The 26,254-nt window shown below is 39.2% G+C and overlaps 2 protein-coding genes across 2 annotated transcripts; both read left to right on the top strand.

Moving 5' to 3' along the window:
• The first annotated feature begins 2,202 nt into the window (after nt 1–2,202).
• Nucleotides 2,203–4,085, top strand: myct1b (myc target 1b). Its single transcript, XM_066643766.1, has 2 exons — nt 2,203–2,326; nt 2,469–4,085. The coding sequence occupies exons 1-2, from the start codon at nt 2,269–2,271 to the stop codon at nt 2,996–2,998; spliced, it is 588 nt and encodes a 195-aa protein (XP_066499863.1). The 5' UTR covers nt 2,203–2,268; the 3' UTR covers nt 2,999–4,085.
• Nucleotides 4,086–9,788: 5,703 nt separating this feature from the next.
• Nucleotides 9,789–25,288, top strand: tulp4b (TUB like protein 4b). Its single transcript, XM_066668944.1, has 16 exons — nt 9,789–9,926; nt 10,701–10,979; nt 12,393–12,662; nt 13,012–13,140; nt 13,338–13,499; nt 13,627–13,807; nt 13,971–14,078; nt 14,308–14,474; nt 16,227–16,451; nt 16,552–16,786; nt 16,893–17,037; nt 17,268–17,409; nt 17,493–17,586; nt 17,685–17,828; nt 19,173–22,648; nt 23,207–25,288. The coding sequence occupies exons 2-16, from the start codon at nt 10,959–10,961 to the stop codon at nt 23,321–23,323; spliced, it is 5,616 nt and encodes a 1,871-aa protein (XP_066525041.1). The 5' UTR covers nt 9,789–9,926; nt 10,701–10,958; the 3' UTR covers nt 23,324–25,288.
• Nucleotides 25,289–26,254: the final 966 nt, after the last annotated feature.

Consider the following 26,254-nt stretch of genomic DNA (forward strand, 5'->3'; position numbering starts at 1 on the left):
AGTTTCTTAAGAGGGCATCCCCACTCAGCCTTTCTGCAGCTCTCTCTCTCTCTTCCTCTCTCTTTCTCACTCTCATGCAGAGCCCAGGAACTTGATTTGCTGCACAGGATCCAATGAGAGAGTCAGTTACTTTCAGGGGCCTGGCTGTGTTCTGCTGTCGAATCACAAGCCATCTTCATTTTACAGCCTTAAAACAAAGTTTTTCAAAAATCATCTGCATATGAGTTTCGAAATAAAGCACAGCACATATATAGAATTATCTATAATAATATCTATTGGAATTGTCCATTAAGTTAGCTTTTATACTGCATCTGAATGCTACTGACTGAATGCATAGCACTAGTGATGCAGAAAACAACCTATTGTCGACATTACAGATCTGTGTTACATACACATGGGCATATGTTGGAGAATTCAGTCATCTCTGGTCCGTATTATTCCAGTGTACCCCTTCATTTTAGTTACTGTCACCTCAACTGCAAAAAAGCAGAGAATGTATCAATTTAGAACAACATTCGCAAGAACAACGTTGTGGGTTACAACCGCCCCGTTATAGGTTTAATGAACGAAGTTTCTTTTTAACTAGTAATAGCTAATTAATAACATTATAACGCGTATCTTCATTCATTCTAATATCGCAAAAAACAATGTGAAATGTTAATTACCTTTTTTAATTTTGAAATGGTGCTGGTGGTGGACTTCCGCAGATATTTTTAGCAAATAGTTCTTGTTTACGTAGTTTTGTCTCGGTTCCTCAGTCGAGTGTGAACAGTTGCCCATGGAGACAATAACATTGTCACTGCAGGTCTTTGCGTACATTGTCGCCACCTACCGACAGGCAAATAACCGTCTACAAATATCCAGAGACCCCGTTTAACACATCTTCAGTTAGTACAGCAACTTTAAGATACACCCATGCCGACACAGATGACACTCAAGTCAGCCAGGACCCCTCAGTGTGGTCCATATGGGTTGAAAATAGGCACGCTTTGTTTAACGTGTGTGGGCTCTCTGTGGATTTGTACTTGGGCTGCTAATGGCACCTATGTGGACTGCCTTTAACAGATAAAAGTGGGCAGCCCAGTTCTATATAAGGGGCCTACATAGGCTCAAAGTGGGTTGCCATCATTTAGACGGGTTTCGTGTATTCAGTTTTCAGTTACCCATATTGGCCCTATGTTCTGTTTGTTTGTTTGTTTGTTTTGTATTTTGCTTTACCTAACCTGGTCCCATCACCACAGAGGGCTTGCATATGTATGGCCAGCATTTAACTAATGAGCAAAATTGTAGTTATCCACGTGGGCACATCTCAACAAAAAAAATGATAATAAGTTAGGACACTTTAGAGCATATACAGAGAGAGTCAGTGTTTACACTTTCCAATGTATATAACTGACTTTAACCCACTACATTATCAGATTTTAATCACTGAAAATATGTTGTAGGCTAAAATCTGTCACAAAGTGTTGTGCTGGAAGGAGTGCATCAGACACAGCATTGCTAGTAGTTTTCAAATACTGTGCTCATTCAGTTGCCACTGTATTAGACACAAATCTCTTTTTACCTTGTGTCCATGGGTGGTGAAGTAATGTTTTTGGATTGGGTGCCATATTGGGGGCAGATTGTCTGGTTTCAGAGTGCAGCACTACTGTAAACAAATGGGAAAGACACATACATTTATCTCATACACAGCTCCTCTCTCTGTACTGGAGGGAGCTTAACAACACCTGACTGCTGTGAAGAGTTTGGTGTGTTCTTCCTCTGTCCTTCTAAGAGAACACCAGAAGCAAAATAATCTGCACATACAGGACTCTCCGGTGTATTCATCCCCTGTCATTTTCTTTTAGGTTTTATTAAACAGTAACACTGATAAAGTCTGGTTATCCAGATGTCCTCCCAGCTCCAAGTAATAGCTGATCCCCACCTCTAACACTTCTAGCATTTCTTGTCAAATGAATAGCAATGGAGAAGACATAATCCTCATTATAACATAAAGCAGGCGTGAAGCTATTGTATTGTATCTAGTGAAACGGAGGAAATGATGCAAAAGGAAGCAGCTCTGTTCCTCTGGATTTCTGTCCCACACAGATAAGCAAAGGATTTGCTAATTTTAAAAGCAGAGAGGCAGGAAGCATGACGGAAAAGTTTCCGTTTATGCTACTCAAAAAGTACCAGCCCCCCTGAGAAAAAAGCACAGAGTGTGTTTGTGGGTGCTCTGCTCCTCTTGGACTTGACCACATATGATTTGCCTTTCATTTCATCTATGCAATGGCTACAAAAGAAAATGACAATGATGTCTCATGGATACAAGAATCAATAGATTTTGGTAAGTCTCAGAGCATGCCTGAATGTTATCTTTATATATATATGTTGATAATTGTATATCTTTAAAGACTAAAAACGTGTTTGAGCAGTTGTAAACAATCTTCTTCTTTTTTTTAAAAAAAATATTTTGTTTGTTCATTCAGAGGAATTGACCCTGGCCTTCTTCTTATCAATGCTGGTCGGTCTTCTGATTGGAATTTTGATTTTCGTCTTCTATACATGGATGTCCAGACGCAGAGCCTCAGTACGGATTACCACACGTCCAAATCGATGGTCAAGAGCTGCTAGGTCACGCAATCTCCATGGACAGATGGGTCTATACAGCAGTAATGGCTTCAACCTAAACAGCAACAGCACAGGCAGAACCACTTTAAACCTCCAGAGACAGACCTCTGTAGATCCTAACGAATTGCTGGGTCGCAGTCCCAGCTTCCAAGCCTCTACTTTTCGGCCATTGCCAAAGAAGAGCAGTAATGGACCAGAAGACGAGAGTCAAACAATATTGCTCCATAACACCAGTAAGACTAACTCATTAGTCAGGGATCCTTACACTATCGGCCAGTCAGAGTCCTTTTGGCTGGGGAAAGGCAGTTTGAGAGGCTACCTCCCCACACAAACACCTCCACCTACATATGACAGTGTTATTCATATGTTTGAAGAAACACATACCTAATTGGACTGGGAGACGAGACTTGGGCATTTTGGAATGAATTCATATGTGCATTAGTGCTATTTCCTATTTCATCATTTATGAAAATTTCTATCGTACTATTATAAGAACTGTGGGATTCCAATACAACTATAAGTTATGTAAAATATTATGATACTGCATGTGTATTATAGATAAGAGGGTACTACAAAACTATTTTATTGAGGCAAAAATGTAATACACTACACTAGAAGCGTTATGTAAAGCTACAGAATCTTACAATACTACCTTAGATCTTTTTTTAAATATTTGCCCCTTCTCATTTTTCATCAGTGTAGATATCTGAAGTGAAAACATGTGAAGGGAATCATGGCTGTATATAGTACATTCTGTGCATCGCATCACTATTTAGCAATATATGTACTGCTCGCAATCATACTGATGCAATCTACTTTGATCTTCTATCAGAACGATTTCAAATGTAATTTTAAAATATTTTATATTGTCACTGTCCAATTTTAAACATGTATCTCCATTTTTGTGGCTTTTTAGTTTACATCATTTAAACACAGCATCAGTCCTTCATACTGTATGAAAATGATGGATTGGCCAATCAAAATGCTCCTAAATTAATTGAATAAAATCTTTTAACATTGACAGTTAAGAGGGTTTTCTACTTCTCCTGTAAAGTTACTATTTTCGGAGATACATGTTTTTCAGTGATGTTGGTCAGTGATGATACATGATTTCATCCCCTGAATTATTGGCAATATAAATGATAATTATGTTTATTTGTCATTTGAAAAACTATGAAAGGCTATTAAAATTCTCATTTTGGCTTTGGTGCAATATCTGCTGGTGATTTTTGACAAACGAGTGTACAAACCATATTTACGGAATGTTGGGACACTGTGCAAAATGACAATCAAAACAGGATGATGTGCAAATCATTTAGCCCTTTATTTAAAAGAAATCCGTATATAGATATTGAAAATTTGAAATTATTATTATTTTAAGGATATGCTAATTTTAAAATTGACTCCAGCAACACATTCCTAAATTTGTAACAGGGCAAAAAAGACATAAAATGTTGTGATAAAGTTGTGTAATTCTACAATCAATCAAGCAAGCAATAAACAAACATATAAATAAATAAAGTTCATTGTCAAGCGTGTCAGTGACATGACTGGGTTAAAAAGAGCATCACAGAGAGTCTGAGTCTTTGAGGGGTAGAGTTGGGAGGGGTTCACCACTCTGTGCAGACAGATGCAACAATTCAAGAGTAACCTGCCATTTACATCATTTACAATATATAATGTTCAGAGAATCTGCAGAACTCTCTGTTTGCCAGTGACAACGCTCAAAAAAAATATTGACTGGCTGTGAACACTGAGCCCTCAGGTGGCACTGCATTAAAAGTAATCCAGGCTGGATACACATGAAGAAATAACTGTAAATCTCTGTTACTGTAAATTGAAATAAAAAAAAAGGCACAAAAAATTGCTTATTTAGAAAGAGTCATGTATAGACCATGTGATAAGGAGCAGATGCCCATGGAGATGAGGGTGGGGCAAAACAGCTGGTGTTGTTGTAAAAATCTATGTAAAAGAGAAAAAATGTACTCCTACAGTACAACAATAAAAACGTGGTCTTGGTAAAAGTATTTATTTGACCTTAAATGCTGCAATATTTAAGGTGGAATTGAATATTCGTGCACAAATATCTGATGCAGTTTTAGAAACGGAAAATAATGAGGAATAGAAATTGTTTGCGGGCTGTAAACATCCTCTCTGCTCCTGTGCTGCTGAGACTCTGAGGAGGGTGCAGGTCTATCCAAATGAGGAGACATATCTGTCTCTGGTCTCTGCTGTGCAGACTCTAGTATCAAATTTGACAATATAACCTACTATTCTGGGGGCAGCCGTGGCCTAATGGTTCGAGGAGTAGGCTTCATAATGGAAGGTCACCAGTTATTTACCACCAGCAGGCAAATTAATGGCAGAAGTGTCCCTGAGCAAGGCATCTAACCCCAAAACACTCCTCTGTGTGTGTGTTAGTGTGTGTTCACTGCCACTGATGTTTTTTTTTTTTAATGCATGGGGCAGATTTAATTGTACAGTTTGTCAATAATCATAAAGTGTGTCATTTTTATAACGCACATTATTTGATTTTAATTCTATAGATTGGAAAGAAATAGAGGCACGTCATCCATGTTTTGTTGTCATTAGTTTAAACCTGTTAACACAGGGTTTTATGGGTATCTGCTAGGGGACATTGGTTGTACACTCCTTATTGTGGTTCCTTGTGTCATTATTGAGTGTATTGAAAATCATGCACCACCATGTTTTTGGACACAACTCCAAAATGGTAGAACCCCAAAATAATGTACTATAAAGTGAACGGGGGCAGTTTTGAACACAACGAGTGTCATCTTCATCGTCATCATTACCATAGCCACGTGACTCAGACATGAGATATGCACTATTCCCTACATTTCACACTCTGTATCAGTGTATAGCCCCCTGCTGAAAGGAGCGCAGAAGGACAAAGGTTTGAATGGAGTAAAAAAAAAAGAAAAAAGAACTGCGAGAATAACTAATGAGAAAATGAGAATAACTTTATAAAACCATTACAATAGTAAGAGCATTATTATTAGTAGTAGTAGTATATGAATCATTATTTTTATTATTAAAGACACTGAGAGTTAGGAACCCACTTTTAAATTCTTAAAAAATGAGCATTTTACTTCTGCTCGAATGTAGGTTCAGTGTTACATATTCACATTTTTTAATTTTGAACCATGAACAATACATCAAAATCACACAAACACACAATAAAATAATAATAATAATAATAATAATAATACAGCAATGGGCGGCACGGTGGCCCCAGGGACCTGGAGGTTGTGGGTTCCAAGTCCTGCTCCGGGTGACTGTCTGTGAGGAGTTTGGTGTTATCCCCGTGTCCATGTGGGTTTCCTCCTGGTGCTCTGGTTTCTTCCCACGTTGGTAGGTGGATTGGTGTCTCAAAAGTGTCTATAGGTGTGAGTGTGTGAATAAATATGTGTGTGTGTGTGTGTGTGTGTGTCGCCCTGTGAAGGACTGGCACCCCTTCCAGTGTGTATTCCTACCTTGTGGCCAGTGATTCTGGGTAGGCTCTGGATCCACCACAACCCTGAACTGGATAAGGGTTACAGACAATGAATGAATGATCGACTGACTGTTGTATGTGATTCAGAGAACACTGGTTTGCCGTTTATCAAAACAACATGCCTTCAAAGCATCATTAAAATCTCCATTTGTTACTAGAATGTGTAATATAATGTGCATCCACTGCAAATTGATCAAGCTTATTCTGTGACCTAATTTATTTCAAGTGGGTAACTGTAGCTTACAAAATCTGTACTATATTCATGTTTGATAACTATATAAGCATTAACATACATGTGTATGTTCAAAGACAGACAATCTAAATTAAAGCAAATTCACTTCATTTATCCCTAAGGGGCAATTCATGTTGGGCACACAGACGTCACACAAGGGAGATAACAAATAATACAGAACATTAAAAAACCTGTGGTCACCAAAATAATTCTCTTATCTGTGCAATTAATACGAGTTCTCATTTAGTAGTCTAATGGCTTCTGGTACAAAGGTCACTCTCCACACTGCAGAGAGTAATTTTGCTCCTGGACATCCACCTTATAGGATATTGGGCAGTACCCTCTGTATCCGGTGTAGACACCAACAAGGAGGTTGTCCTAGCCATCACAAACAAGGTCATTAACAGTCTTGAAAATGGCCACACACATGCAGATTGTGATGGTCCTTTTGGCCTGTGGCCGAACGTGGCTGAGGCAGCAAAGGAGCAGAAAGAAGAACATTAGTGGAGTCGATTTCAAGAGCTTGTGTGGGGTGCTCTTGGAAATGTGTCAGAGGGCTCAGAGGAGGTAAAGCAGCAAAGCAACTGCTCCACCGGTCTTCAGTTCAGGTCAGTGGAGTCTAACAGAGACTTGACCCTCACATCTCAATCCTCGGCTGCAGAGGTTTCACTGCCTGAACCTGAGGACAAGTAAAATATTGGTCTGTCACACCTAGGTGGAGTGTTGGTCTCTTGCAGAGAATGAGGAGTTTCTACAAAGGTGCTTCCAAGTTCTTCTGCAGGAAACTAGCCCCTGTACCCAGAGTTCCCACTGCTAACAGAGAAGACCAGAGGAAGGAGGCTCTGCTGATCATTCAAGCTCCTCAAATTCCTTAAAACTTAGTGAGATTTTTATAAATTTTTATTGAGTATATGCCATTTAAAATATATACTTAAAATAAAAAGGGAAATAGAAAAAAGAAGGTTATGAATGAATTTTAAAATGGTTTGTCCAAGCCAGATAACATTTCAAAAGTTAAAACACTTAAACATAACACTGGGTTGATTCAAATCGATCAAATAAGGCTTTCTGAGTCTGGTTGGCAAATCCAACAAACATGGCAAATAATAATGCTACACTGTTACTCTATGCGTTGGTCAGTTGGTTAATAGCTGTGATCTTCTTTCTATTAGTGTCTGAGTAGGTGCAGGAAATGAGTGAGGATTCAAAAGAAACCGTTGGAGAAGTATAAAGCAGTCCACAGCTTGCGCTGTGTCCAAAATGGCTCCCTATTCACTATTCTCCATATTAATCATTATACGGTACACTAATATAGGGAACTGATTTCACGAGGGTAGTGAACGAATTCAGACACTAACTCGTGCAGGTTGGTACCAAACAATGCAGTGCATCATGGGTAACTGTGTACATGGGTTATACAGTAACCTTTGCCCCAAAATTGTGCACTATATAGTGAATAGGGTGCAGTTTTGGACACGCCCCTTGAGTTGGCTCAGTTGAGGCTCATGTTGTGCTCACAGATGCTTTGAGCATGAAGCCTCAAGCTTCAGAAACCAGGGCTTAATGATCTGAGTCTCTCCTAGGTAGAGTGTCTCTATAAGGGCACATTTCAGATTAGCTCCTTGCTTCTTTCTCAGAATCAGCTCCTGTCTCCACAACTTCCTTCTCCATGCACAACATTCAGCAGGTGATTCCAGGTCACTAAATAACATCAGAGCATCAGAACTGCACATGTAACACCTGCAAGGCCAGAGTGTTCCAGATCATATATATATATATATATATATATATATATATATATATATATATATATATATATATATATATATATATATAAAATACACATAGATCCATAGATAGATAGACAAATAGTGATCTTCTTTTTGCATCTTTGCAACTTTCCAAGGGGGTTCACCCTTTATCAACATTTAACAACACCTTAGCAACCACCATGTATACAATTACAGTCTAGTCACACCATTCAAGAATGCTGTATAGACAGACAATTTTTTATCTATCTAATTAGCTATCTATATTGAATATTTTTGTAATATAACTTTTTATTTATTTAGTTTTGAAAGCACAGATATTCCTTCAGTCATCCATTCATCCAGTCAGATTCATAGTGGGTCGCTGGGTGCCAGGAAGAAACACACCCTGGACAGGGCACCAGTCCATCACAGAGCATCTCACACACTCACACATATATGTGTGTGTGTGTTTGACTTGGGCGGTGCTCATTTGGGGTTGGGACATGGAATTCTGTAAAGCAGCTTTGATATAACTCCATCTGTAAAAAGTGCTCAATAAATGAAATTTAATTGAATAGTTGAACAGAAATCACTCAAATTACCCTCACAATTACAATTTTCTTATACACAAACAGTGCTGGAAAGTTTAGAATACATAAACAAAAGATATATTAACACAAAATACACACAGGACATTCAAAATCATTCATAAATGTTTCCCTCCATTTATACAGCTAACAGTTTCCTATTTAAACACATAATTAAGACAGGGCTGAATATTTAGACATTCATTGGTTATACACAGTTGACCAGAAGAGCAGACAACATCTGCTGATTCTCTCTCTAGTCAGGACCACATACCATTTTTCCTGAGAGAATTCACTGCCAGTAGATCTGGGTGAATATTTATCCACCTTGCCTGCACGAAAACGTTGTCCACTAATGGTGACGTGTGGGGCACTGACAAGTGGATCAGACACAGCAGTGCTTCTGAAGAATGGTCCAAGACCTAAAAAATACCTGTTTTGCTAGTCCTAGGGTGCCCAAGAGGCAAAATACACAAACCCACAGCTGGACAACATTCATCTTTTGTATGTATGTGTGTGTGTAATGTATTGAGAAATATTGTTTAATTAGTATAAATACATATTTACAAAAATATTTTAAAAAGTAGGGAAGTTCCACTTTAAGCAACTTCTTAAAACGGGTCACTTTACCCACTGAATAACTGAAGGGGTAAAAACGTTAGCTAATATTAAACATAAAATTATGTCACAAACGACTGTATCAGCATGCTTTGGTAAGCATCTGAAAAAGAAAAAAAAAATGATAAAGCCTTGTAATGAGCACAGCCATTTTTGCTGATGCTTCCACCACAGTTTTCGATCCATTTTACTAGAGCAGGCTTCAGTGTCTCGGTGAAGCATAGGTTCATACCATCTGCAAATGTGCTAGGCTGCCCATGAAAGAAACGGAACAAACATCATGTCCGACCTCTCTTTCCGTCTTCAGTAATGGACTATCTAACTATCTAAGAAACAAGGTAAGAAAGTGGGGAGATGTCGGCTCCATTCAGTTCAGTGCCCTTGTTCACTGCAGTGTTACTCTGGAACTGTTCCCCTCTGGATGGGCTTGCCCGTCACGTGGTAATGTCCCCCACTCCGTCAGAGCTTGGGTTGCCTTTCCTGGTGTTAAAATCCCGTACACCAAATTTGTTTTTCTGTGCTATCGCGCTTCATTCGTCGGCCATAATTTGGTTCTCTAATCCAAGGTGTGTACTTGGCAACCATTTAGGCGCATTCAGAGCGAGTTGGAAAAGGTGAGTTCGCCTATAAATGTATCTGAGGTTATAAGACAATATTAGGCTCTGTACTGATATGAAATTGCAGTATCTCTTCTGTGTTCTATTCGTATTCTATACTCGGGCCATAAAAGCTAAGAGGCAGGACCAAATATTTGTTATGTTGTTCGATTAAATGAGTCTGGATGCATTTGTCTCTAACGTTAACTCAGCCCTGGTTAATTATGGTTATGTGGCCCTGTGCTGTTTCGCCGTTATGAGGCGGTTATAAATAACTCGCACAGATGCTGTACTTTGACACGGTTTTTTCATTGTCGCCCGCTTTAAATACTCCTCCGACAGCATTTAGAAGTAAACCAGGGCGTGTATAACGGGGACAGTTTTGCTAAGATGTTTTTCAAATGAAGGGACACGGTGAAATGTCATTAAAATTCAGTGATCATCGCCTCCGTGTTGCCATGACGGCTGCGGAGTAACTGTCCTCATCATCTGCACTCACACATCCACAGGCCGTGTTATGTGACCTTAGGAACCCAGTCAAACAGGATTAAACGGTTTTAGCTTGAGCATAACGAAAACTAAAAACAGCAGCAGTGATTTTACACCACTAACCGTCTTGTGACGTAAGAACTAGTAAACGTCAAACGAGAGAAATTAAACCGGCTTCATCGGACCGTGTTTACCGTTTTTTTTATCCACAAAAACATTGTAACTTTGCACTTGTAACTTTTGTTCCAGCTATCTCTTTCCCGTTGTTGTTGATTTTTAAAATAAATTATTTTTCTTTTACAGAAACCCCGGACCGTTGACTATCTTCCTACTTCGAAAATGGAAAAGAATATGGCTTCCAGAGTGTCCCCCAAGCGTTTTTAAATCAAAATAAACAATGTTACTTATGTCATATCTCCGGAGTATAATGGCCTGATTTCCTGCAATAATTCTTACAAATACATTTCTGCAAGCAAGTGTGGACTTCCCAGGTGCTGCTACAAAATTCTTAAATCAAAAACAAAATGGAAGACGCCGTCAGTATCACTATTCCAACTAATAATGTCCAGGGACTATGAAGAGGTGCGTATATAATCGGAATAGGCAATATGATTCTTTATTGATTCATTATTAGGATACAGTGCTGCAACAGGTCACATAGCTCCAGGGTCCAGGGACTTGTAGGTTCAATTCCTGCCCCAGGTTACTGTGAGATGTTAGGTGTGCTCTCCTTTGGTTTCCTCCCACAAACCAAACACATGCTTGTGGGTTAATTGTTATTCAAATCTTTCCATCGGTGTGAGAAATATGTGAGTGAATGCGTGATGTCCTGTGAGGGACTGGTGCCCCATCTGGGGTGTGCTCCCACCTTGAACCTAGTGATACCCACTTGTCCCTTAACGGGATGAAGCAGTGACAGATTATGAATAAATTAACACTTACCATCACACCCCCTTTCATCCCTGGTCACAGGATGCTGTTGGCTGGATATTTTTGATTGCTGGACTATTCTCAGTCCAACATTGACACTGAGGTGTTTAAAAACTCCAGCAGCACTGTTGTGTCTGATCCACTCAGCAAACCAGTGTCACTGCAGTGCTGGGAATGATCCACCAATCAGAATAATACCTGGCCTGTGGTGGTCCTGTGGGTTTCCTGACCACAGAAGAACAGGGTTAAAAGTGGCTAACAACTATGCAGAGTAACTGATAGACCAGAGTGTGTAATTGTAGAAATTGTAGAAGCGACTGACTGAATTCTATGATCAGTGGAGCAGATAAAATGCACAAAGAGTGTAGAAACAAGGAGGTCATCATAATGAGATGGCTTACTAGTGTAGTTTTTTCCTCATAGACTTTTTTTTAGGCATCATTACTGTTTATTGTTTCTGTTCCAACCTATCAAACAAAGAAAAAAAGCAAATATCTTGATGCATATTGAGTATCTGGAAAATATATTGAATTATTTTGATGTCATATTATAGATATATTGCCCAGCCCTCACATAACGTGTTATTTGGTTTGTATTTTTGTCTGTTCATATTTAGTTTGTGATATTTGTTAGTACAGACAAGGAATACTCCAGTGCTTTGTTTTTCAACCTAGTCTCAGAAATGGCTGAACTATAGTTACCAAATGCACTCTGATTCAAAACACCCTGTTATAGAAGTCAATGAGCAGGTATTCTAACGTCATAACTATTGGCCACTATTTTGAGTATGTTTTAGAAGTTTTTGTTTGTTTTTTTGTCCACTAGATACAAATAAACCTGTCTAAATTGTTGTATTTGGTAATTAATAATAATAATAATAAATAATAATTAGTTCAATGTATATAGCGCCTTTCTCATACCCAAGGAAGCTTACAATCATAATAACAATTGACCTTGCACTACAGATGCATTGTAGATGTCAAGTTGAATGCTGGGCTACTCTGATGTTGGCACTCTACCATCAACAAAAGGCAACTCAGCTTTCCTCTCTTCCTTACTATGTAGCCTGGTCACTCAGTAGGGATGTTGGCTGCGGTGGAACATGGTCCTGTCCTCTGCAGTGACTCCAACATCCTCTGCCTCTCATGGAAAGGACGTGTTCCTAAAAGTGAAAAAGAAAAGCCTGTGTGCAGGAGGCGCTACTATGAAGAAGGATGGCTGGCCACTGGGAATGCGAGGGGTGTTGTTGGTGTGACTTTTACCTCCAGTCACTGCAGGAGGGATAGAAACACTCCACAAAGGATTAATTTCAATTTAAGAGGGCATAATAGTGAGGTTTGTATTATTATTATTATTATAAGTTTAATTTATTCATTCATTGTCTTTAACTGCTTATCCACATTATTATATGTGCCTTTGAAAATTGTATTCCCCTGTTTTGAAGATCATATCCTTGTCATATAATGGAGATGTACTAGATAACCCTATTTCTGCAACCATAGTTAGGTTAACACTGAATATTTCTAAATATAGGCCCAACACAGGCATGAAAATGTATCAAAAAAAATGTGAGATAAGAAATTATAAGTGTACATGTTATCAGAATTATTAAACTTAGAAAGGATATGATAAACCAGGAGCCTCCCTCTGAAACAGTAATGTGAGAGCTGTCTGTGTCTAACAGGTTGTCCTTGTCAGATGGAATGAACCATTTCAGAAGCTTGCTACTTGTGATATGGAAGGAGGCATATTTGTCTGGATACAGTATGAGGGACGATGGTCTGTGGAGCTGGTTAATGATCGAGGGGCTCAGGTACTCTGCTGTATTCAAGGATCTGTATTTCCACATCAAGTATAACGTTTTCATCATTGAATCATAATGGAAATTATTATGTACCTTATAAATCGGGTCATCGGGTGTTATGAATAAAAACTCCCTAGTTTTAGCTGTTTTGGTCATTTACTATTTTTTCAGAAGGTATTCAAGCCTAATACCTGCCTGTCTGTTAGGTAAGTGATTTCACCTGGTCCCATGATGGCACTCAGGCCCTGATCGCCTACAGGGATGGCTTTGTCTTGGTGGGCTCAGTCAGTGGCCAGAGACACTGGTCATCTGAGATCAACCTGGAAAGCCAAATTACCTGTGGAATCTGGACTCCTGATGATCAACAGGTAATCTGTAACTGATAGTGTTACATATATACACACATATGTTTGAGAAAAATGTAAACATAACTCAAATATAGTGTTTCAATATAGTTGGTACGTGCAGGTAATGAGTAACACTGCATTTGTGCAGGTGTTGTTTGGAACAGCAGATGGTCAGGTTATTGTAATGGACTGCCATGGTCGCATGCTAGCTCATGTCCTGCTACATGAGTCAGATGGCATTGTCGGCATGTCTTGGAACTGCCCCGATTTCTTGGTGGAAGACAGTACTGAAAGTGACACAGACTCTGATGATAATACTCCAAGTCAAGGTACAGTTTTCCACATTTGCATGATTATAAATAAACTGTGCTCTTGGGAATTTTGCTGCTATTCTTAACCACAGATACATTCTAAAAATCACCTACTCTGTTGAACTGTCTATGTGACTAGCTCTGATATTTCAGCTCACTGTAGACTTTCTTTTCTTTGAAGTGCGTAATGTGAAGCCACTCCTGACAGTGAGCTTTATTTCTGGAGACATTAGTCTAATGAACAACTACGATGACCTTTCACCCAACATAATCCGCTCAGGACTAAAAGGTACAGTAGAAATGACCTCATTTGATATGCTTACATAGGTGCATGAAACATGTAGGGCTCATATAGGGTTGTGACTGTGCATCAGTGATATCAGATATCAGTGATATAATGATTTTATTTTTAAGTAAAGATCATTTTTCAGAATACTAAACCAAGAATAACAGGACACATCAGTGTGACCTTCTTACTTATTGTTTCAACACAATCAATTTACACTGTTCTTGTACAGATGTGGAGGTGCAGTGGTGCTCTCAAGGAGACTTGTTAGCCGTAGCTGGAATGGAAAGACATGGGCTCCCTTCTGATTCTGCCTGTGCCTCCATAATGAGAAACGCCCTAGTCAAGTTCTATAATGTTCAAGGCGAACATATATATACTTTGGAAACACCTGCACAGGTAAAATCTAAAAGCCATTTCAATAAGGTACTTTTTTATATTTAATGAATAGTATATAGTCATAGTATATTTTATAGTTAATTAATTGTATGTGACTGTCTGTGAGGAGTTGGTGTGTTCTCCCCGTGTCCGCATGGGTTTCCTCCAGGTGCTCCGGTTTCCTCCCACAGTCCAAAAACACACGTTGGTAGGTGGATTGGCGACTCAAAAGTGTCCGTAGGTGTGAGTGTGTTAGTGAATGTGTGTGTGTGTCTGTGTTGTCCTGTGAAGGATTGGCGCCCCCTCCAGGGTGTATTCCTGCCTTGCGCCCAATGATTCCAGGTAGGCTCTGGACCCACCGCGACCCTGAACTGATAATGAATGAATGAATGAATGAATTTTATGTAATTAGCTTAGCCTTGGTGTGTCTTTAGTTTTGCCCTGGAGTTAATGAGGCAGCTAATAGAGTAATAGAGGCTTTTTCTCACCTGCCTGCCTAAATTCTCACACATGCCTTAACTCTGTTAATTAATGCTCATTTACAAGGGGTTTTTAATTTAATGAAAAATAGGAAAGAAAAAAAACTCCATGATATAAAACTATTGTTATATCATCTAAAAAGGCTGCTATTTTAGTTTTTCTGTACATTTTTTCCACTTTGAAAAGACAACTCTAAAATACAAAGTTCCCTAAGAAAATGTACAAAGCTGAAGTCATGTTTTCACACATCACCTTATTCAAGTTTTCCTTTCCATTTTAAATAATTGTTGTTAATATTTACTTCAAAGCAAAATAAAATAAAAAAAACAAATAACTTAAATACAACAAAAATGTAATAGCTAAACATTCTGGCTTTGAAACTAGATAAATGTATTTTAAATAATGGCTTGTATTTTTCATATCAAGTAGTGGGAAAAGTTATGAAATTACTCAATGTAGTGGAAAATATACAGAATTACCTTGTAATTTGCCGTTAACAAAGTGTGCATAACCATAATGGGCTGCAGAACGTGGCTAACTGAAAAAAAAAAACATATTCAACAAGAGAGTCAGTGTGAACCAAGTAAAAAGACAATATAACTTCTTCAAAACAGTGTGGCAAAAATGGCTGTTCCAAAACTTTGGTGCAAGTATAAAATCTGAATATGACTAGGGTTGTCAATGATCAAACTAAATCTAGCACAAAGTTAGGGTGAGTGGATGAAAATGATATTCAGTGATGAATCAAGTATCTGCATTAGCAAGGTGATGCTGCTGTTCAAATGAAACATGTAAAAGATGATTGCCTCAATAACACAATCAAATTTCCCCACATATTTAAGATATTGGGTTGCATGTCAGATGCAATAATTATTTCAACAGTCAACGCACAAATGCACATTGAAATTTTGGATAGTCTTCTCATTCCATCACTAGAAAAGAGGTTTAGTGATTTCATTTTCAGAATGATAATGCTTCTTGCCACAAACAAAAAGCGCTATAGGTTAGTTTTGTTTTTGTTTTTTAACCAGGAAATTAAAATCCATAACAAGGCCAACTAACACTGGACCTCAGTCAAATTTAAAACATAGGGTGGAAATAATAATAAAAAAGTGTCTATGGCAAAGCTCTGTGCTGTAAAGCTGATTTTATATATTTGGGTTTTTTTGTTAGAAAGTAAAAGGTAGTAGATAAATAAAATTTGTGCAATATTCTAAATAAAATTAGTCATTGTTAATGTCAGAATCACTGGTTGATCAACTCACATGCGGAATTTGGCTGTTCTATTTTCAGAGGCCTATCACCACTATTTGCTGGGGTCACCGGGACTCACGACTGTTTCTGGCCTGTGGGCCAGCACTGTATGTTGTGCGTGTAGAGCACAGGGTGGCCAGTCTCCAGTTGTTGTGTCAGCAGGGCATAGCCAGTGCCCTGAGAGAGGAGAGAGATGTGGGCAAACTGAACATGCCCTCCCTCCTCTGTTCCTATGTTACAAGTGCATTCATTCCAACTATAAAGGTAACTCACTGTGCTGACTTTATGCAGAAATATTATATATTTATTTAAAACAGCTGCAGGTAATGGTTATTCAGTACAAATATTTGTTTTATTTCCTTAGCCTCCTATTCCTGATCCAAACAACATTCGTGACTTTGTCAGCTACCCCACGGCAGGAAATGAAAGATTGCATTGTACTATGAAGCGTGCAGAAGAAAATCCAGAAGCTGGAGGGCCATGTTATACCCTCTATCTGGAGCACTTGGGAGGTCTGGTGCCTATCCTCAAAGGCCGTCGAATCAGTAAACTTCGTCCAGAATTTGTTATAATGGACCCCAAAATGGACAGTAAAACAGGTGAAGTTCTTTTTTTTTTTTGTTCTGTGTTAAAAGGCCATGGATATTTTCAGATGCAGCCATTAAGGGCTTTCAAAGGTAACATAAAGTTGCCTTTGAATTTCAGATGATGTCTGCGTGAACGGTATGATATCCTACATGACTGACAGCTGCAACTGCTCGGACTCAAGTGATATTGAATTGAGCGATGAGTGGGTTGGAAGGAAGTCACCAAAACTTTCCAGAGGAAACAGGTCACCTAAGCTTCCCAGGTACACTGCTGCTATTGTGACAGTTTCACATAGGGGATTGGGATTATTTTTAATCCATTACAAGTGCAAACTTCAAACCACTGACAACCACAGACATGCAATATAAAATGTATTTATTGTAACAATTATTATGAATAATTACAATGTGCTTTTCTGTGCACATCTTTTTTTAAGATGTGCCTATTCTGAAAATGTTTCCTCAACCCATTTTATTCTGTTTTACTGACTAGAATCAACATGGAATCAAGAAAATCACCCAAACTTGCCCAAGTATCTCAAGAAATGTCTAGGTCTCCGAGATTACCAAAGAAACCTACCATACGGTCTCCAAGCCTCACTCGCAGGGAATTTCCAATTGATGGAATAAGTGAGGTAGTTAGTGTTTTTGACAAGTAAGACCCACCTTACTCTTTTAACACTCAGCTTTTAAAATGATCACTTTTTTTGTCTTTCAGCATAATTATCTGGCTCAAGTCACCTCAAATATCTGGGGCACAAAGTTTAAGATTGTGGGACTTGCTTCTTTTTTGCCAGCAAATTTGGGTGCAGGTGAGACTGTTGTGCTTTGATAATTATAATCATGCTTTAAAGAATATTATATATAGTATATCACTACTAGCCTTTACTATGTTTTAATTTTGTTTCAGTTATCTATAAGACAAGTTTGTTGCACTTGCAACCACGTCAGATGACAATCTATCTGCCAGAGGTCCGTAAAATATCACCAGACTTTATGAGCTTACCAGTCTTCAATCCTAATGTATTCAGTGAAGATGAAGATGATTTACCAGGTAATTTATTGAATATATACAAACCTTATTTCCAAAAAAGTTGTGATGCTCTGCAAAATGTAAGTAAAAACTGTATATTTAATTAAAACAGTCCAAAGACAACATTTGTAATGTTGCAAATGAGAAAATATATTGTTTTTTGAAAAATATGTCAGATTAATATTTGGTGCCAAATAAGTTAATTGGCACCAACTCAGTTACATGATTGAATAACAAAGGTTCATCTCTGAGAGGCTAAGACTTTCAGAAGTAAAAATGGGGAGGGGTTCATCAAACATTGAAAGAATTCAAGAATCACATTTCTCAATGTGAAATAGGAAAGAACCTGGGGACTCCTTCTACTGTACATATCATTAAAAGTTTCAGAAAACCCAGAGAAATCTCTATATCCAAACAACAAGTTCCAAAAGCAATAGATTAATTCAAAGAGGAAAGTGTCCTGCAGACTGACAAATCAAAAATTGTAAATTCTTTTTTTAGATAAGGGATGCCACATATTCTGGGCTAATAAGGCTTGTTATACACACAGTTAAAAAACAGCGTCCGTGACTGTGTGGGGTGCCTTCGTGCACATGGCATAGGTGACATGCACCTCTATGAAAGCACTGTTAATGCTGAATGGTATATACAGGTTTCAGAGCAATGTGCTGACATCTGTTTCTGGGAAATCCTTGCTTACTGAATTAAGACATGGCCAGTCCACATTCTGCATGTATTACAACAACATTGTTCTATAGAGAAGTTCTGAATTAGTTCAGGAAAATATTTTACTTTCAAAACCACAACAGTTGGACTCCTCAATTGCTAAAGGTTAAAAGATGTGGTGCTGCAACACAGTCGTAAACATGTGTATATATAGCGCTTTTCACAACAGAAATTTGTCACAAAGCAGCTTTACAGAGATCCTGGTCCAAGTCTCCTATGAGCAAGCTAAGGGTAACAGTGGCAAGGAAAAATCCTTGGAAGGAACCAAGACTCGTACAGGGGAACCCATCCTCCTCAGGTCGACAACGGAGAGCACAACAGAGAACAAAACAGAAGTAAAAGTGAACTGATGACAGATAAATAGGTTATAGTAATGTGAAGATAAAGTATGACTTAAAAATATTAGCGGGAATTTAACCCACAACCTCCAGGTCCCTGGAACTGTGTGACTGCGACACTACCTGCTGTGCCACCATGCAGCCCTTAATATAGGGGTTAATTCTTTTTTTTATTTACATTTCGCACAGCATAACAACTTTTCTGGAAATGGAGTTTGCGATTTTAATGTATTAATTGGTCGGACCTATTAAATTATATCCATGAAGTACTAACACTGAGGCACCATGATTTTCTTTTCAGTGATGGGACCCTCAGGGGTGTCAGGTGATAATCCTCCCTGCACAGTTAATATACCAATTGCTCCCATACATAGTCCTGCTCAGGCAATGTCACCTACACAGAGCATAGGACTTGTCCAGTCTCTACTGGCAAATCAGAATATTCAGCTTGATGTCCTAACTAATCCTACAGCTACTGCAGCTGCAGCTGCTGCAGCAGCAGCAGCAGCTAATGCAACAGTTTCTGATCATAGTCCAGACAATGTGACAGCGCAGTATTCTGTACCAACAAGATACTCCAGCCCTGGACAGGTCATTTTCAGTGGTCTAGAAATGGGCAACATTTTAAGTGGAACACTTCCACCACCACCACACCATTTGCCACCACAACCTCATCAGCAACGTCAGCAACAACAGCAACAGGAAGATCATCATCAATCATCAAAACATCAATCTCAGACACAACAGCAGCATCTGAAGTTGCAGCAGCACCAGCAAGCACAGCAACAGCACCAACCACCAATGCAGCAGCATGCACAGCACATGCAGCACCAACAGCAAATGCAATCACAACATCATCAACAAATTCAACAGCACATACAACAACAGCAGCAACTGCAACAGCAGCAACTGCAACAACAACAACTGCAACAGCAGCAACTGCAACAGCAGCAACTACAACAGCAGCAACTACAACAGCAGCAGCTGCAACAGCATCATCAGCAACTGCAGCAGCAACAACTGCAGCAGCAGCAACTGCAGCAGCAACAACTGCAGCAGCAGCAACTGCAGCAGCAGCAACTACAGCAGCATCATCAGCAAATGCAGCAACAGCAGTTGCAACAGCAAGTACAACAACATCAGCAGGTGCAGCAACATCAGCAGCAAATGCAACAGCAGCAACATCAGATGCAGCTCCAACATGAGCAAATGCAACAGCAACAGCAACAAATTCGGCAACAAATCCAAGAAATGAGGCAGCAGCAACAACAGCTTCAGCAGCAGCATCAACAAATGCAGCAGCAGCATCAACAGATGCAAAGGCAGCATCAACAAATGCAGCAGCAGCTCAAGATGCAGATATCTTTACCACCTCCTCCTACAGGGTACACACCCATTTCCATGCATCAGCTCCAGATGATGCCTCAGATTCCTCACCCAGACCAACCTCCAGATAGAATTGAGCAAACACATACTCTGAAAGTCCCTTCTCGACCACAGTCTTTTATTGAAAGTGACAGTTCTCTTGAGATTCAGATGCGCAAAATGAACCCTCCACCACCATACCCAGGGACAGTGGTGTCTGCAGCAGCTGCTGTTCCCTCTACAGCCCCTCCAAGCCTCATTGTTAGCAGTGAAAATGCTAACACGTTGTCAGCAGATTCGTGCTTAACTAAGGATGAGTTCTCTCTTCACCCAGTGAGCCTCCAATACCCAACTCCTTTGGGTTATGAAAGGATCACAACCTTTGACAGCAGTGGAAATGTGGAAGAGGTGTGTAGGCCAAGGAGACGTCTCATAAGGAACCAGAATGCCTATGGTATGCAAGGGATGGGTAGTTCAGCTACACTGAAGGTAACCTCATCTGAAAACAAGAAAGTCCAACTTCCCTATAGCTCAGCAACCCTGAGCCGTCTTTCAGTGCCTCGATACACCATACCAAGTGGAGATCCACCACCATACCCTGACCCTGCTAACCAGATTAATGTGATTAGGAGTCCTACACAAAGGATTGACAGCAGTCTTATCCATGCTACTCTGCGACGGGATCGCAGGGAAGCTGCTTTAAAAATTTCTCAAATGGTAGATACGGTGAGGACTTTACCAACCAAATCTAAAGTTAACAGTGCCCTTGCACTTTCCTACCAGCCCAGGATTCCCACAGCTTTGTACACATGCACCCAGTGCAGCAGCAATAGCAGCAGTACTAGTGTAAGTGTCAGTGGTGGTGGGAGCAACAGCAGTGGCATTGCAGGTGGCACTGTGGTGCGACAGGATTTCCCCCCTGGCAAAGGGGCCCAACACAGCACTATAATTGTGCACTCTAAAAGTGCTTCACCTCTGGCCTCACAGTCCTCTTACAACCTGCTGAGTCCCGTAGACAACAGTCGAGACAGAACTGTGTATATCAACTCTGCTTTTACGGAAGATGAGACGCTAAACCAGCAGTGCCATTTAGAAAAATCAGTGCGACATTTAACACTTGGAGATGTCGGTTTAACGGTGAAACGTCCACCACCTTATCAGTGGGATTCTCCTTCTTCAGACCAAATGTGGATGCCACAGGATCAAAATATATTAACAAGCCCACCAGGACCTCACAAGCCACCCCCACTTTTACTCAGCCAAGCACAGCACTTAGATATAACCCGGATGCCTTTTGTCCTCTCAGCCAAACCTCCCTCTAGTCCTAGTGCTATGACCCTGCCATCAGCTTATCAGATTTCTCTCTCCCCCTTTCCCCCTGGTGTGGGCCACGGTGGACCTCAGCTCCAGTCTTTGCAAAGTCCTCCACAGTCATGTGGTACCAGTGAGATGGTAACATCAGTTCCATTCAGTCAGCAGGACCAATCTTTGGTCTTGCCGCCTGGTTATGCAAATAATATGGCCAATTTAGCTTGTTGCCCACTACCACCCATGTATCCTGGTGCTAGTTCATGCACCAACCTTCAGCTGCATCCAATGGCCTTACATCCCTGGAGCACATACAGTGCTTGCCCTCCCATGCAGGACCACTCATCGACTTTACCAAATAAGATGCATCAGGGTTTGGAAAAGCTCATTCTTTCACCTCCACCACCGCCTCCTCCGCCACCTCCACCTCCTCCCCCTCCCCCTCTACCCCCTCCTCCCCCTCCAGCTGAACTTATGAACCATCAGAGCACCTCAGAGGTGTTAGCTGACTCTGGTGAGAGTTTTCAGGAACAGTCCTCGCTTAATGAGAGTCCAGTACCACAGGGGGCAGACAGGTTCAACAAAAAAAGTCGCAAGAGACTTGACAGCAGGGCAGAGGAGGCAAACATGTCTACTGTTTCTGAGAACAAATCAAAAAAGGAAGGCCGTGCTCTGTCTGACTTCAATTCTCTCATTTCCAGCCCAAGGCTTGGAGTGAGAGAGAAAAAGAAGCCTAAGGGACAGAAAGAGCAGCTGAACAAGGCCAAAAAGTTAAGCAGGACAACAAATGAATTCCAAGACAGCTCAGAAAGTGAGCCTGAACTTTTCATTAGTGGCGATGAACTAATGAATCAAAGCCAGAGCAGTAAGAAAGGCTGGAAGAGTAAACGCAGCCTGCGCACAGCAAACGAATTGGAGGAAATTAAGTGCCGCAAGGCAAATGAGAGAGAGGATCGGGGCCTTGGCAGCCAGGGTTTTGTATATGTCATGGCCAACAAACAACCCTTATGGAATGAAGCCACCCAAGTCTACCAGCTTGACTTTGGAGGAAGAGTGACACAGGAGTCAGCCAAAAATTTCCAAATAGAGCTCGACGGACGCCAGGTAAGAATATATATTTGTTTGTCCGTTTTCATAATTCATCACAATATTTCACTTTGGTTATATCAGTTGACAGAATTACTGTTTCAAAGCACTCGTATGTCTGGACAAAATGACAATATTTATGGTTATCACAATAAATAACATATTGTGAATAGTGTATTGATCAACTTATTATATAGAACACATAACTAGTCTTGTTAAATGGATTTTGTGCAGTATGTGAATTTTTTTATGTAATCATTGTACAATAGTATATGTTGTTTATTGTATATAAATGTGGCACTATTTATTTTCTGCACAATGTTACCAAAAGCAAATATACTGATTTATATTTTGTATCCTAAAATGACTTTAAATGTATCATAGTGGTTTTATCACCCACCTATTAAAAAAATGTACATTTTCTTCTCCTTATTATTGTTTTTAAATGTATTTAAATTTTGTCATATCACAACCTTAAAAATTTTAATTCTTTTACCGTTTTTAAAAGCAAATGCTTTACTTAAATCATAACATTGTCTACAAGCACATGAATTTCACTTTGATCTTCTATTTCAGGTGATGCAGTTTGGCAGAATTGATGGTAATGCATACATCCTAGATTTTCAGTACCCATTTTCAGCTGTGCAAGCATTTGCTGTTGCCTTGGCCAATGTGACTCAGAGGCTTAAATAAAGGACAGTTCTAGCCATCTTTTTCAAGGCAGCACAGTTAATATTTGATTGTGCATCATGAAAAAGGATGTGCAGCGCTCTGTGTAGGCTCCTGCTTGTGTTGTGCTGGGACATAGAGTTGACAGCCAGGGCAGTTTGGCCCGTTAGAAATGGAGTACACTTTAGAGGCATTTAAAAGGTACAGAAGTGGCCAAATTGCTTAAATATTAGTGCTTTTTTAATCCTGAGATGAAGACAACAATACCATATTAAAAAAGACTGCTGGATAATGTCTTGGGGGAAGATGGTAGTAGAATGAATTACTTAGAGCTAGTACAGATCAGTCTCTAGTTTTGATTTTTCTCTTAGGGTGGGGTGTATGTGTATACGTTTCATATCACTGATATATGAAAGGCTAAAAATTGATGTGCATGCAAGAAGATCATCAATTCTGTTACCCTGAAGATAAGATTTTTTGTGGACCTTTTAATATAGGATGTTTACCAAGTGTAAACTTTAAAATGAATTTGGCAGAATATTATTGCCTATAAAAGGGGACAATGCAATGAGTTAACATGCGTTTAAACATTTTTCTAATGCTGAGGTGTGCACTTTTGCACCCTGCCAAGTTTATTTCCAGCCCTAAAATACTCGCCTAATCTACACCTAACCACCTAAACAAAGAGGCCAGAACGTGTTGTTTAGACATGTATGATAAGATGTTGTAGACATTACCCCTTGTAGGAGGGTAGATCTACAAGAATAGGGTTGGTAGGTGTAATCATACTTCAGGCATTTTTAAACTTCTCATTAATGTGCCATTACATCCAATATTTTAGCAGTTTATGTGTGTTTTAATTTTTTTTTATACAAAATATGACTCATTTTAATGTGTTATTAGCAGTGTGTTATGGTAGCAATTTTCCCTGTAGAAATCTTCAATAGATGTTTGGAGATCATGATTCAGAAGATGTGAACATTATCATGTAAGTCACTGTAAAGCATAGAAATAATTCCACCACATCACTTAAACAGTCACCACTTCTAATAGAATTGTAAACAACGGTACCTAGTGTTTGGTTTTTGAACAGTATGTTCACAGTAATACATTAACACTAAATGCATTGAAGTCATTTTTGACAAGGATAAAATGTATGCATACGATTCATTTGGCAAAGTAATTTATTAAACATTGTGAACAAAAGTACTTTTGATAGAGGTACTGCCTGAAGGGTAAAAATGAGAATGCACATAAACCTAAATGACAGCTACACTTGTGGTTGGGGTATGATTTTTGTTCATCACACTTTGTGTGACTTAGAAAAGAACCTAGCTATCTAATCTGACAAGATTTATTTTTAATTTATTTCCTAATGGGTCAGTTTTCTGGCTACAAATAAGAGTACATTACACTGGCAAGTCTTTTTAGTCTGGTTCTAGTTTATTCCATGTCTGGAAAACTGGCTCTATGTATGTTAAATATAATCAGTCAGTAAAAAGAGTAATCATGTTTATTGTTTTGTTTAATAGCAATTATCTATATCCATACCCTTTCTAATAGAACTTTAGGTTTTGTTAATTTTTATGTGTCTAGTGTTACCTAAACATTTGCTGAGAGTTACTGTGTTGACAGAAGACGGCTGATATGAGCGTTCTCTTGTTCTTGGTGTTGTATATGCTTTGATGATTTGCAAATGCAGCAATTTCTAATTCTTATACTGAATTATTTGGCCCAGTTTGAATTGTGTGGAATGTGAGGCTTTAACTGTGCTCTTGCTTTATTATTGTAATGTACAATAAACCATGATAAGCTTGTCATATTAACTGAAGGATGTTTCTCGAGTGTTAGACTGTGTCTGCAGTAGCTGAAGAGCAAATAAAAAATGAGTAATTTGAATAAAAGTCAAAACTATTTTGAAGAAATGAGGGGTGATTATCAATTTACATCTATTTCATTATTTCCAATCTTATAACAATATTTATACTTACACAGACATGTCATATATTTATTTCTTTTTGGTAACCCCTTATCCAGTTCAAGGTCACTATGCAGCCTACGCAGAATCCCTGGGCGCAAGGCACGTGCCATGTGTATGTTGCTATTAGTGAATGTAAATGCAGTTCTGAATTCCAGATGACTGCCAGAGGGGGTGCGCAAATACAGTGGATACTCATCATGTGCCTATAAGTCATGCTGTAATGTGACATGTGATGTATCCAATGAATAAAAAAATGCTGTTCTCACACTAAAAAACCCCTACAGAATTCACAACATGAGGAGGGTTACAATAACTCATATGGAACCAGGGGAAGGTTTTCAGTGATCCTACTGCTAAAAATATTTCAGCAAAACTCATAATGTGGAAGACATGCACCGTACAGGCAGCTATTTTTTGCACCTATAGGACGTAAAAAAAACACTGTCATGACAAACAAATTTGATTTGACAAATTTGACAAATGTCAGTGCTGCATACGTCACAGGCTTCAAAGCTTTAACATTACTTGGAATGTCATGCATGTGTCAAGCCATTTCAGAAAACAGATTTTTATATATATTTTTTATATATATTTAGAAAATATCCAACTGAAACCAATCCCACCGCTTACCTTAAGTCTTCTTTTCAAAGCACTCCACCAAGACACATTTGTGTGTACTGCTTGACTACTGGAGCAGGATGATATCTTCTGCTTGAAGATTTTTTTACTTCTTTGTTTAACAGTGCAAATTTTGCAGGTAATTTAACTATTTTACCTGTTTTTTTTAAGCCCTGCATGTGTGGAAATAAGGTAATCATATGTCCTTTTTTCACCGGACAGGTCCTCTTTCTGGGACCTAAATAATGTCTCTGCAGGATTTCTAAATCACCAAAACAGTCTGAGATTTGTTTGCGGGCTTCCTCCCAATCCCTAAATCCTTCCTTGAAATGTTCTCATTGGTGATGTTTGAAGAG

Source organism: Hoplias malabaricus, chromosome 1, assembly GCF_029633855.1.
Source record: "Hoplias malabaricus isolate fHopMal1 chromosome 1, fHopMal1.hap1, whole genome shotgun sequence".
In the NCBI taxonomy this organism is placed as follows: domain Eukaryota; kingdom Metazoa; phylum Chordata; class Actinopteri; order Characiformes; family Erythrinidae; genus Hoplias; species Hoplias malabaricus.